The sequence below is a fragment of the Parasteatoda tepidariorum genome, chromosome 5 (assembly GCF_982258835.1).
Source record: "Parasteatoda tepidariorum strain Cologne lab strain chromosome 5, Ptep-v5.0, whole genome shotgun sequence".
Classification (NCBI taxonomy): domain Eukaryota; kingdom Metazoa; phylum Arthropoda; class Arachnida; order Araneae; family Theridiidae; genus Parasteatoda; species Parasteatoda tepidariorum.
In genome coordinates this window covers 17,192,196-17,205,731 of record NC_141759.1, presented here as the reverse complement: position 1 = coordinate 17,205,731, position 13,536 = coordinate 17,192,196, and the positions used below count along the sequence as shown (strand labels likewise).

The following is a 13,536-nucleotide window of genomic DNA, read 5'->3' as shown; positions in this document are numbered from 1 at the left end:
ATCGTAAGTTTTTATTTTATTTCTTACAAAATGCTATAATTTTTATTTTTGCTGAACCTAATTTGTACTACTAAATCTTAAGAATCATACAACTAAAAAAAAGTATATTAATAACCATCAAACCCAAATATCAGTGCAAAAATGTCTATGATAACTGCTTACAGTAAAAAAAAATCTTCTTTAAGAATTCAGTCAAAAAAAATCCTTTACAACCATGGATTTACAATGAGAATAAAATAACAGATTTAGAAACCGAGACTCGTTTTCATCTCCTAAAGAAGCAAAGTCTTATTAGTATATTGGGTTTTAAATAAATCACATAAAGATATACAAAAATTTTCATAAATAAGTAAAACCACAATGGCAGTAATGATAACTAGCAATTTTTCATTAATATAATTTTTTTATTCTAAAAATTATTTATTGTTAGTATAGTAGGGCAAAATTAATAGTCGCCACTGGCCTTGGGGTGTTGAAATACGAGTGGAATTAAAAATTGGTCTAACAATCGCCACTTCTTTTGTTGAAAATGCATTCCACGTACATTTTATTACTTTTCTTTTAATGAATAAGGAATTATTATTAATATTTCATAATAATCTGAAGATTATTTTATTTCACCCATGTCTCTTAAAATTTTTCTCCATTTTGGAAACGAACCTTGTAATGTTCAGCATATTTTGAGAAATGCTTCAAAAGGAATATGCCTGACATTATTAAGTTATTTAAAACTTTTGATTTTGGAAAAAGTGGCCACTGTTAAAAATGGCTAAATGTTAATGGCCAGTAACTAAATTTTATAATTTTGCCCCATAATTTTTTAGGAAACCAAACTAAATTTGGAAGAAAATGAACAGGATCAAAAACTTGTGTTGCAGAGGCAGAAATCCAGATTTTGAATATTTTCACTGCATAAATAAAAAATTGCTGTTTCTAACTGTAAAAAAGTATTCTGTTACCAAATGAAAGCCTAAAATACAAAAGCAGGGATGCGTACATGTGAAAGGAGCGGAAATGAAACTTGTCACAGGCAAAGGAACACGCCGCAGTGCTACAAAAATAGAAGAAAAAAAATGTCATTATAGAAACTTGCCCACTAAAACAAAACCATGAATGAACAGATAAAGAATGAAGAAATAAACATTAAGATGGCATGAAAAGAAAAAAAAACATATAAAGGGTCAGAGGCAATATAATGACAAGTCATATTTTTCTTATTCTTTGAGGTGACATTCGCTTTACATCTTGTTAGTGGGAGAAGAATTTACGGAGGCAACCTGCAGCACTGTCACCATCGATGCTGATTTGCTTGTAACTCTAATGAAGTCAGACAGTGATTATTGCTACAGTTCAGCATAATTTAATTAAATACAAAAACTTTATGTTGTTTAAATTCAATTTGTAAAAGAGAATAGCGAGGATCATCATTTCAAAAATAGAAATTAATATGCAGATAATGCGACAATCAGCAGCAGTCGCAACAATGCTGGAAAGATTCCAGTTCCAAGATCATAGCGTTTTTGAGTATTGTTTTCAGTTAGGTATTTCGCAAATTTCAGGAATTTTCATTAGAAAACAACATGACAGGTAGAAGCATTTTATTAGTTACATGGTAACTGACTAGGTTTTTAATCAGCAATGCTTTTTCGAACTATTAAAAATATAGCTAATCATTATATTGCTCAATGATTTTCATAAATAAATAAATATATATATATATATAGACAGAATAATTATAAAATAAATTTGGAAACATGAGATCCCTTGCCAACCACAAAGAAAATGGGCACAATTTTTGTGTTTAGATTAGTGGATAATCAATCAGTTCTCATGATTATAGAATTTCCTTAATGCATGTCTTTTCTTTCTTTCAAAATATGATCTCTAAAATAAAAAACTTAAAATGGAGTTAAAAAAATATTATTAGCCTTAAAAAAAAAAAAAAAGAAAAAAGAAAATGGTATATACATATTACCAGTTATTTTATACGGTATAAGCTAATTTTTATATTTTTTTATCTAAGCGATTTTTGTTAACTGATAGATTAGTCTACCTAATTTTAAGGCATTTTTATTTTATTTTACTTCATATAGGTTTACAGGTTCGTTTTCTGATTTTCTACTTTCCTCTTAAACTCATTTTCAATTGCATTTTTTAAAATTTTTCAGCAATGTAGATACATTATAAAGTTTGATTTTCATCTCTGGATAATTAGTCTTTAGTTCGAAATACCACAAGTCATCATTGTAAAGCAGTGTTTTCTAAAGTGTGGTACGCATACCCCCAGGGGTACAAGAACAGTTCAGCGGGGGTACGCTTTCTTATGCAAAATATCTTGCAACAAACGAAATTTTCAAATTTTTTTAAATTTAAAATCAAAGCCAGCCATGAAAATTTACAATTACTTATTTTTCTATTGTCAATTTTTTGCAGAGTTAACAGTTAATAATTAGTGGTGTCAACAGCTAGTTGTCAATTGCACTTTTGTGCAATTTTTTTACAGTAAAAAATCTATTCATTTTTTTATTAGTGGTACATAGCGTTATGAAAAATTTAGAAAGGGTACATAAAAGTCATAAGTACGGGAAACTCTGCTGAAAGGAATGCGTTCTTAAGAGACCTTTATGTTTTCCCAATAAAAATTTTTTTAAATTTTATTTTTATTTTCTAATTCTATTAGATATATATATATATGAGAGCGTGCTGAAAATATTAAATAAGTATTTGATTAATTAATCCACCAAAAATTTCAGAGTAAAATTTTCTATTTGAATTTCTTTACAAAATGTTTAAATTCTATGCAGGTAAAGCTACATACTTGAACCATGAATATAATTATTAGGGGGTTCTTAAGTTCGGACCATTAAATTTTACCATTTTTACAAGCATTATTGAGTATAATAAAAAGATGCTGGATTGAAAATACAAATCATTTGATTTTTCAAATCAATCCTATTAGAATTCACATTGTATTCTCAGAAAATGAGATCTTCTAAACACACTCAAAAATCAGGAATATCAGGAGAAAACAAATCTGGATAAATAATTAGATAAATTTTTTTTAAAATAGAAAATCATGACAACTATGGACTCTGTATAGTCAATAAAATAAAAAACTATATTACAATGGAAACTGTAAATTGCCTATAAGATTTTCCATTTATGATTGAAATTAAATGAATTTGAATATAAATATTTTTATCAAATTTATAGAACTCATAATTTTGAAGAGTAATAAATATTGCATTAATTTTAGATAGTTTTATGAACTGCAGCTTTCGTTGAAGAAAGGAAAGCTAAATGGAACTTACTGCATTATTCAGAAGTAAATGTTATACAGTGAAACCTCGGTTAGACGGACATTCTTGGGACTGACAAAATTGTTCGCCTACGAGAGTTGTTCGTTTACGGGAAGGATACACTAATAACGGATTTTAAAGCCATAAAGTTTTTCTACAATAGTTGTACAGATATAAAAATAATTAACTAATCTATAATTACTATTTACATTAATATACATTTTAAACTTTAAAAAAAATACTTTTTCCATGCAAAAAGAAAAAGTTTGATATATGTTCATAATTTTAGATGTAGTTACAGATAAATGAATATGTTTTTCTTTTTTACAAAGACATTCATGTTAGTCATATAATACCGATAATTTTAGTCATATGTCACTTTCTCATATTATTAGGTTAACACTCCTTACATCTCCCAATCACTTGATAAGAAACTGTGAAAAAACATCTAGAAGGTAAACCTTCTGTCATGCACAGAAAAAAGAAAGCAGCAATACATACCTGTAAGAATCTAGGTCTTATGAAGAGCTCTAATATTCACAATCATTATCAGAGCTTAATTTTCTATTGAATAATATTCACAATCACAATAATTCATCAAGCGCCTGAATAAATGTTTGATTTATATGAACACCTCAATGACTAGATTTGATTTTGAACCCGGCTGAGTTAAATATAGGAGTGAAATTGAAAGAAAGACATTTTACGTTGGGAAGAGGAATTTAAAGTATTTAATGTGGCATTTCAGTTTGTGATGGGGTCTCTTACAACTTGTGTTGTTCTAATGAAAAGATACTCCAACATATTTCATATACACAGTATCATTTTCCCTTTCTTTGCAAAAATAAAGGAAGAGGAGAAGAGGAAGATAAGATTCTTTAGTAGTGAAATAGATTAATATTTTTAATTATGGATATGGTAAAAATTTACATTCTTTAAAAATAGTGGAACGTTGCATAATTTTTTTTTCTTTTTGATTTTCAATAAATAATTTTTTCAAAGCATTCTTTGAAAAATTGGTTTATAGTTTTAAGAGACAGAAAATATCTTTCGGGTCATAAGCTATGTGGAGAGGGTACATAAGGGTTTATTCATAGAAAATTCACGGGGAAATAAAAACATGTCCACAATGAGAGCAGGGATGCCAACTGCTCCGCCTTCTGCTAAAGTTGTAATAAATTGGTAGTGAATTGAACAGTAAAACTTGTAGAATAGGGATAATTACGCATACTCTTTAAAGTGTCACCATAAGATACTTGCGATAAAGTTTCATATATTTTGAATTTTTCATTTTTAGTAGTCGGAAAAATACTAACCTAAAAATGACTTAAATTTCATTACCACAAGAAAAGACTTTTTTTCAAAGCGGAGCAAGATGGCAACTCTGTGAGAGGCATCCGTTCAGTAGGATTGTCCGTGATGTGCGGATTCACTGTATATTCAAATACTTAAACAAGCAATAATCTAAGTAAAAAATCTATTTTAATAGGTATTTCTTTCAGAAGTTTTCCTAACTGAAGGGAATTTGTTAAAATATGTAATAAAAATAAAACTTTTTATTAAACCAAGAGAACCTAGCAAAATCCTGTTGTCAACAGGAAAATCCAATGGATGAATTTTAGTTACCTAAGATTTGGACTTTTTTTTTTTACTAAAGAATAAAGCAGATAATCAAATTACTTACCAATCCACTTCAGGTAAGAATTCAGCATGGAAATAACACCTTTAATGTCCCAAATGTAAGGATAAAGATCATAGAGAAGAGACCGATTAGGACAGAACGTCAAGCGCATCAATAATTTCCCTACAGATTGAGTCAATGCATCAAATCTAGTTGCTCTATTCAACCACTCCTGAACTTCAGGATTATCAGGTTCATTCCTCTTTTTCTTAGGATTTTGGCATACAAGATATCCATGCGATTTCAACCAGTGAAATTCTTGGAGGATTTTCAGACCCTGTCTGCCGTGTTCGAAGGGCAAGTAAAACAAGTCTATCAATAGGCTAACGTCTTTTTCCGTAAGCTGTTTATCCTCCGTTTCACTTCCATTAGACGTGCCCGTTACATCGATGGGCTCAGTTTGCATCTCCTCAGCACCGTCATCTTTGGCGGTCGCTTCGACCTCGTCGGATTTAGGCGTTGTTTCGACACAAATTTCACTTTCCACCTCGACTTCCACAGGTGGTGAGGATTTTGGAGAAGGGGGCAAGGGGTTGCAGTCCATAGGCTCCAGGTTTGCTTCTTTAGTAGTTATTAAAGAGTTCACTAACTCACTAGAAAGGGGTTGAAAGTTTGAGTCTAGGCCTGGACTTGTCCTTCCAGATGCATTAGGAGTGGTCATGTTTGAGGTAGTGAAACAAGCTGTTATGACTGGAAGTGGACATGCTGGAATAGGAGTAGGAACTAAAGGGCCAGAGCCTAATAAGCGGCCAAGGGCATTTTTGGACTTGTAAAATTCTGGGAGCCAATCTTGCACAGCTACACGCAGAGCATTAGCAGGATGGTAAGTGTTAGGACTAAGGTGTGAAGGTATATCCTCCACAGAGCCAAACTCATTTTCAGTTTCTAGCTTTATATCTGCACAGACAGACTCACCTAGATAAAAAAAAAATAATGACATTTAATTTACAATGTGCAAAAAAGCTGGGAAACGGTCAAATATCTCGGTAACAGTACATACATAAAAAAAGTGAAGATAAACCAACTTTTTAAAAGCTTTCTAAAGATACCACATTTGACCTTCTGCCCCCCTGTGGGCAGGTTGGGGGCAACTTTGAAATATGAGCCCCTAATTTTTATTTCAGATTTGGGATACTCCAGAACAAAGTAATTCTTGACCAATAGGTTTACACAATTTTCTCCACAGATGGCGCTGTAACTGGAAAAATTAAAATAGACAAAAAAAAAGCCTTTAAAAAGGTAGTATTTTCTGACCAAGCATATTGCAAATATATATATATATATATATATATATATATATATATATATATATATATATATATATATATATATATATATATATGTTTTTAATCTGGTGGGCCATCTGATTTTAAGATTTGCCATTTTAAACAGTTTGTACCCAATTTTAAACTTTCTCAGTTAAAGTGCCACCTGTGACCTATAGATCAAATAGAGTGACCCTTTTTCTAAAGAATCCGAATCCATAATAAAAAAAATAGGGGTTCACACTTAAGATTACAAAAATGGCGCCAGGGGGTGGGATTTTGGTATTAGTGGATAGCTTTTTTTAAGAAAATAATGAATGTGTGCCTATCTACACTTTTTCGATCAGTAATTTTTTTTTTATGACTTATATAAACAGATATTTTTGGAAACTATGTGTTTTGAAAATGTAAAAACAGTAAAAGCTTGTCTTTTTGAAATGCACATGAATAACCAAATTTCTGATCTTTGAGAGCCGAAAATTTCAATTTTCTATATTACCTTATTTTTCAGAAAAAATGCAATGCCCCAATGAAAACTAAAGTTTATTTGAATTGGTGCTCATAAAGAATGATAATTGTTAATCGTCCATAAAAAATATTAAAATATAAAAAAAAAATCGGAAATTGCAAAATAAAAAAATAAAATAAATAATCGAGTCTCTGCTTATAGAGAAAAGTAATTGAGATAAAAGGATATAACACTATAGTTATTTATAAGAAATATTTAATGAAAGACTAACAACTACAAAAAAACTGCAAATTGCAAAGTAACAAGTTTTTTTTAAAGTAAGTTTCAATGCATTTATTTTTTTACTCCTTTGATATAACTAGTGTTGTGTTATACGAAAAGGATAGGGGACATAACCAGTAGAACTTTGATACATTTCTGATGATAGTCAAAAAGGTTAATAGAAACATTATTTAGGACAAAAAATTCTCTAATGTTTCTATTAATTTTATATTATGATGGTTAAAATTTTTTTACAAATATTATTTAGGGCAGTTTTCTTTATAAAAGTAAACTTAGCATTTGAATATAGAAAAATAAAGATTTAAGAAATGCAAAAAGTTATTTGAGTTACTTACTTAAATTTAATTCTCTTTTACCATCTACTGTACACTTGCTCCATTGAGATAAAGTATGAATCGGTATATAATTGGTTTCATACTCGCAATTAGGATTTGTTAATATTCCTCTGAGTCTTGGAATAAGTTCAGTAGACCTACCACAGTAAGGACCCATAAAGAGTCTCTTTTGGTCATAGTCATTGGCATGCAAGTTGTCCCAAATGAGGGGTGGACGACGGAGAACTTCCGATAACTCTTGTATGGATTCAACAGTGATATCTTTAGAGATTACCTTTGGTCCTGAAATTTATAAGACATTCAACAGATTACAAAACGAATGCAGCTTTTAATAAAACTTAAGTATAGCTTTTAATAAAATGTAATAAATAGAACATTTTTAAGATATTGAAATTGATAAGTACAGTTTATTTACACATTATTTTCAAAATGTAAGTTAATATTCTAGCTTCAATATAATGATAAAAAATTATCCATTTTTTAAATAATTATTACTTTAAAGAAAAAAAAAAAACTAATTTGCCATCCTGTCTTGTTCTGTTAGCTAGTGAAAATTTCAGAAAGTTGAACAAAACTTTGCTAAATAAAAAGAAAAATATCAACACCTAAGAAAAAAAAACATTCTGTATAACTTTTGATTTGATAATTGAATCTTCATGTTATAGGACTCAATCTTAAGGTTTCAAGGAGGTGATTTCAAATTATTCTAATCAATTAGTGCAGATGGCATTTTAAGTTACGAAATTAAGACAGAAAAACGTAGTTTCTCTTAATAAACATGCCTTTTTTTTCCTTTTAAAATGGATTCGAATTTCTGACCCCTAAATCTCCGCAATCTCGGAAATATGGTCTCCACAGTTTGAGGGGTCCAAACTTTTAATAGTTCCTCTGACCAAACTATGGGGTCAGAAATTCAAATCCGCTGAAAAAAAGATATGTTTATTCAGTGAAAGTACATTTTTGTGTGCGATTTCTTAACTTAAAATAATGTCTGCACTATTTAATTAATATTTTGGAGGTCATCCCCTTGAACCATTAAGATTGAGTCTAAAATGTAAAGATCTGATAATTAGATCTAAAGTTATTTAGGTTGGTCCATTTTTCTTGGCACACTCTACCTACCAGGAAACAAAAATAAGGAGCAGTTTGATGTAAAAATACTACTTCTGATACAGCATTAGCCTATCTGTAATTTGTCCCAAGCCTTTTAACAACATTTGATGTGATATTTACAATTATTAATCTGAATACAAAATTAAAATAAACCATTTGTTTTTGATATATTAAAGGTTATTGATTGAGAAAAATCTTCCTGCAATAAATATGTATCAATATTATAAAAGTAAAATCATTTTACCTGTCCACATAATGTCAATATCAATGTGTAATTTCTGACCAATTGTGTTGAGGTATTCTGAATTTTGGACATTAGGAATTGCTCTTGCAGCACAGTATTCTAAAAAATAATTAAACTGGAAATTAGTTCAAAATATTTTATTCAACAGGCGTTGAACAACCAACCCAATTCTGAGTTTAGACAATGAGTGATCAACTCTCTAGTTTTGTAATTTTGAGCTCAGTCCAGTAGACAAGGAAACTCCTGAATCAAGTATTGGTACAAACTAACCTTCATGGAGAACTGTTTGATGAAACTATCCTGCATTTGCATTACCATGCCGATAAAAACCATGGCTAGGTCAACACAACAAGGGAATTCTAACTCATGATCTATCTACCACTAAAAATTATTTACGTCAGCATGAGTCGGGAGTAGAATACTATCAACCAGTCGCTACTGGGATTCAAACCTGGATTCTTTCACGGGGAGGGCGCTCGGTTCAAGACACTAAAACAGATACTTTTTTTTAAAAACAAGTACAGTACAGAACCCGTTATCCGGAAATCAGAAAACCAAAAAATCGGAACGAAATTCGATAAATTTTCCCGCCATTTTTAAAATTTTTTTTTTTTCCTCATAAGATTTTTTTTTTAAAGATGTTTACCATACCATCATTTTAGAAATAATCATTGCTGTATTACTTCATCGTTTTTTCTTCTTTTTAAGATTATTCCAAATATTTATTATTTTTTTAGTTGGGCTTAACAATAAAAAAAACTGTGTTTTGTAGCGATTCAGAAAACCAGAAAAATCAGTTATTCGGAATAGCGATGGTCCCGATCGCTCCGGATAATCGGTTCCCTACTGTATTGAAAAAAATGTCTTAAGAATTAAAAAAGCAAAGCCTGTGTTGTATAGTTATAACTTTTTGAGAATATTTTTTTAGTTCTACCCATGGATTTCAAGATAACTTTAAAAATTCTGATATTTTTTAAATGGAAATATTATGACTCATTGCTCTTGAATCACACATACGAGCAATCACCTTTGGATTTTCGACCACCTAAATTTGATTTTGCACCAAATTCATTGTATATCCATGCGGTTTTAATGCAATTTTGCAGTTATTGCTATGCATTTCTGCATGATTTGAGGAACAATCAAAAGTGTGTATATAAGGAAAGATAAGATTTTTCCTCCGATGATTGTTGAAAACACGGAAAAATATATTGTTCAAGCTCAGTTCTCAGACAGATTTTTTTATATTTAAACATTGAAACCAAAATATCTCAGATCGTAATTGAAAAAAACCAAAGGTATATTCGCCACTCTAAATTTATTATACTTATTTTACAACGTTTATACGTGTTTAAGAATTTACGATTCTAGAAGAAAATAAATATCTGAAACACTTCATTTAAAATAATTAATGTATTATTGAAAGAAATATTAAAATTTAAACTTATATGCATGTATATACATTTAAAAGTCAACATATAAACTTAGAATTTATTTTAAGCTATTTAATATTTTATAGCTTAAATTTAATGATACTAATAAAAAACTTTTTTAATAAATTTGACAATTTTTACATTGCACCGGCTCAAGGAAATCAATCTATTTTATTTATTTATTTTCTGAATTTTCTTTTAAAAAATAGCTGCTGCATAAAAAATTCAAAAAGAAAAAATACCCCAAGTAAATTTGCACTTGGTGACTTTATCATCTGTGCAGTCAAAATGGAAAATATTAAAATTAATTATCGACTATATAAAGCTCTAAATACAATTTAACCTTTAAAAATGCTTAAAATTTCAATCTCTAAAAATATTTAATTTAAATTAAAAAAAAGGTGCTTGTTTAATAGAAGAAAAAAAAAGAAATAACGAAAATATTAATGAATAAAATTTATTAAAATAGCATTGACAAAAAGTGAAATAAATGTTAGTAACACTGGATACGTTTTCATAAGATATGATTACATGATTTTTAAACTGTTAATAATAAATTAAAAAGCACACATAGTATAGATATGTGTAACCATTATTATTACTGTCTGAGTCGATTGTGAGCTTCCTTAAAAAATTAAAATTTTTCACTGTTTATAGTCATGGTAGACACCCTGTAATAATAATTATAATAATAAAAAAACGAACTTCAACTTATAGTTAAATAACAATACCTGTAGGGCAAAATATAAACTTTGGATGTGATAGATATTCAAAGATTTCATTGGCAACAGCTACTTGGGCATGAGCAAACGACTGATAAACCTCTTTGTCAGTCTCACTAATTTCAGGTTCAATATCATCAAAAAGTAGTGCAAATGCCCTACAGCCAAATTGACAAACCTAAATATAACAAAAGAAAATAAATAAATAAAAATAAGTTTTAGAATTAAGTTAGATTCTGTAAGTAGACAGACAAATTATAGAAACATTATAATATATTTATTACATTAAATTTTATAATATTTATTACATTATAATTTTATAATACTTAATTATGTATTCATAAATAAAATATTATGAAAATAAACTACATAAAATTAATATATATTCCACAATTATACTTTAATTGTTATATTAGCCCGATGGCGGTTTTGACAATCTCATTTTTATTGCTTCCAGATGTTCATACTTTTTTTCTTTTAAATACAAGTGGGGACTAGACTGATTCACTTCATCTTCCAATCAGAAAAGAATGGTCAGAAAGATAATTTTTCTATTAACTAATTCTAGATAGGTGAGAATTTTGTCACTTAAAGGTCAGAAGCTTAAGCTATTCTACAATTTGAAAATAATGAAGCGAGGTTTTTTACAAGCACAGTCATTTGAAATATATATATATATATATAAATGAAATGCAGAACTATTTGAGATTTAAAATTAGTAATTATCAACAGTCTGAAACTGACGAGTAGAAGATTTTCAAAACTCTAAGATTTATAGTTGCAAGTTAAAACTGAATATTTTTTTAAACCAAATGTTCGTCCGGAAATTATAGGACAAAATTATTGGTCACCACCAACCACAAAGTGACCAAATATACAAATGGTAATTAAAAAATTGTCTGTAAATCAACACTTTTTTCATGAAAATGTGAAAATCAATTTATTTTATGCTTGTTTTGATTTTCTTAGACATAAACATTAGATGACTACAATCATATAAATATTTTAATGCATTTGCCTTTAAAGTTTAAAATAGACTTTTATATTGCCTTAAAGATGAAAATAGACTTTTATATAGTACTAAATATAATATGGTTTTCAAATTATCTCTTTTTCTTTTCTTTTGTAGCTTATAAATATTTTTTTCTCAATAATTTAAAGTTTTTTTTTTTTTGGTTTCAAGGCAGTTTGCAGTTTTTTTCTTAATTAAGATAATTCTTTTTTTAAGTGAAAGAATTCCATAACACTTTATTTAACACTCGTTCAAAATTTCAGGTGGGGAGGGTTGAATTAGGTTATTAAATGTTTAATTTGAGTCAAGATAATTTCAGATTACTTTTTTCCTTAAATTTATGGCCAACAATATTTAAAGGTAATCTAATTAATATAATTTCACCATTAAAGTTTCAATTATATTCTATTATATATATATTATATATATTATATATATATATATATATGTTTAGAATTTTTAACTTTTCAAAAAATGAAGATCAAAAAATGCAACTACTAGTTACCAGTTGGTAACAAAATTTCCTAATTTTGCTCTATACAGGGAGTAGATGTAAAGTAATTTTAAATAGATATGGATATCTGAACAGTTAAGGAAGAAGTCATTATAAACTGGCACATGTAAAGAACTAGCCAACCTTGAGTACAAATGAGAAAAACCAAATAATTGAAATTAATTTAAAAAGTGATAAATACAATAGTAAGAAAAAATTACAAAACTATACAAACTTGTTCTAGTTTCCGTTTTAAAGCCTGTATCTCTTTTGGATTTGAATAAGTAATATCTAATCCTGGAGAGAGGGCATAAAAGAAAATGACATCATTTTCTTCAGCAGCCTGCACCAGAGAAGTTAAATGTTCTGAAAACAAGACAAGAAACATAAGATGGTAAATTAGGATGCTTGTAAGGAAGTCTATTTTTATGATACGCAGTAAAATTATTTACTCTGACAACACTTTATCACTTTATTTCAGTAAATTCTAATTTTCGAAGGGAAAAAAATGTTTTCCACCGTTATCATAGCTAGTAGCAAAGAGGCAAAATTATATCCACAACTAAACTTTTGCTAAAAATCTCCATAAAATGGGGCTCAAAACTATTATATTAACTTAGATACATAATGTTTCATAGAAATGGGGAGCTTAATAGTTCTACTCAAAACATTATTCTGTAAGGACTCTGATTGCTTTTGAGGGGCTAGTAGAGGTAGCAATTAATAAATCTTCCAGATTTAAATAAGAGAATAATTCTTTAAACTCGTCTAGCTGTTTAGGACACTGATAAAAAAAAAGTAAAAGGAACCTTTAAATTTAAGAAACAAGAAAAAAAAATCTTAACATCACATAATTACATTGTTTTTGTTGATAATTATAAGTATCAACAGTTATTAATAATTTTCTTAAATTCAAGCATCCAGGCTGAAAAATTTATATTTCTGTTTCTCCCAACCTGAAAACTATATTACCTTAAAGAGTTTTTCTTATAAAGAACTTACATATTAACCTTTTTAAAAGAACAATGATCTTGCTTATATAACTACAACATATCAAGTCTCTACATAGAGATGTAAAATTCTCTAATATTCTTCTTAAAGAATATTCTCTAAGAGGCTACCTACCATGAGGATAAACCTTAACTATTTCATTTAATATTTTATTAAATTTTTTTATTATTTTATATA

General features: G+C 28.6%; 1 protein-coding gene across 4 annotated transcripts in view; it reads right to left on the bottom strand.

Annotated features, from left to right (window-relative positions):
- Positions 1–13,536, bottom strand: part of Oga (O-GlcNAcase) — a 40,583-nt gene that overhangs the window by 20,408 nt on the left and 6,639 nt on the right. For 2 of the 4 annotated variants that reach the window (XM_087163463.1, XM_087163464.1), the window contains exons 4-9: positions 12,584–12,714; positions 10,853–11,021; positions 8,689–8,787; positions 7,332–7,613; positions 4,984–5,895; positions 998–1,051 (exon numbers count right to left, since the gene is read on the bottom strand). In XM_087163463.1, coding sequence (XP_087019589.1) covers positions 998–1,051; positions 4,984–5,895; positions 7,332–7,613; positions 8,689–8,787; positions 10,853–11,021; positions 12,584–12,714 — 1,647 coding nt within the window. The remainder of the gene's footprint in view (positions 1–997; positions 1,052–4,983; positions 5,896–7,331; positions 7,614–8,688; positions 8,788–10,852; positions 11,022–12,583; positions 12,715–13,536) is intronic. The other 2 variants (XM_087163466.1, XM_087163465.1) reach the window with 1 other exon arrangement.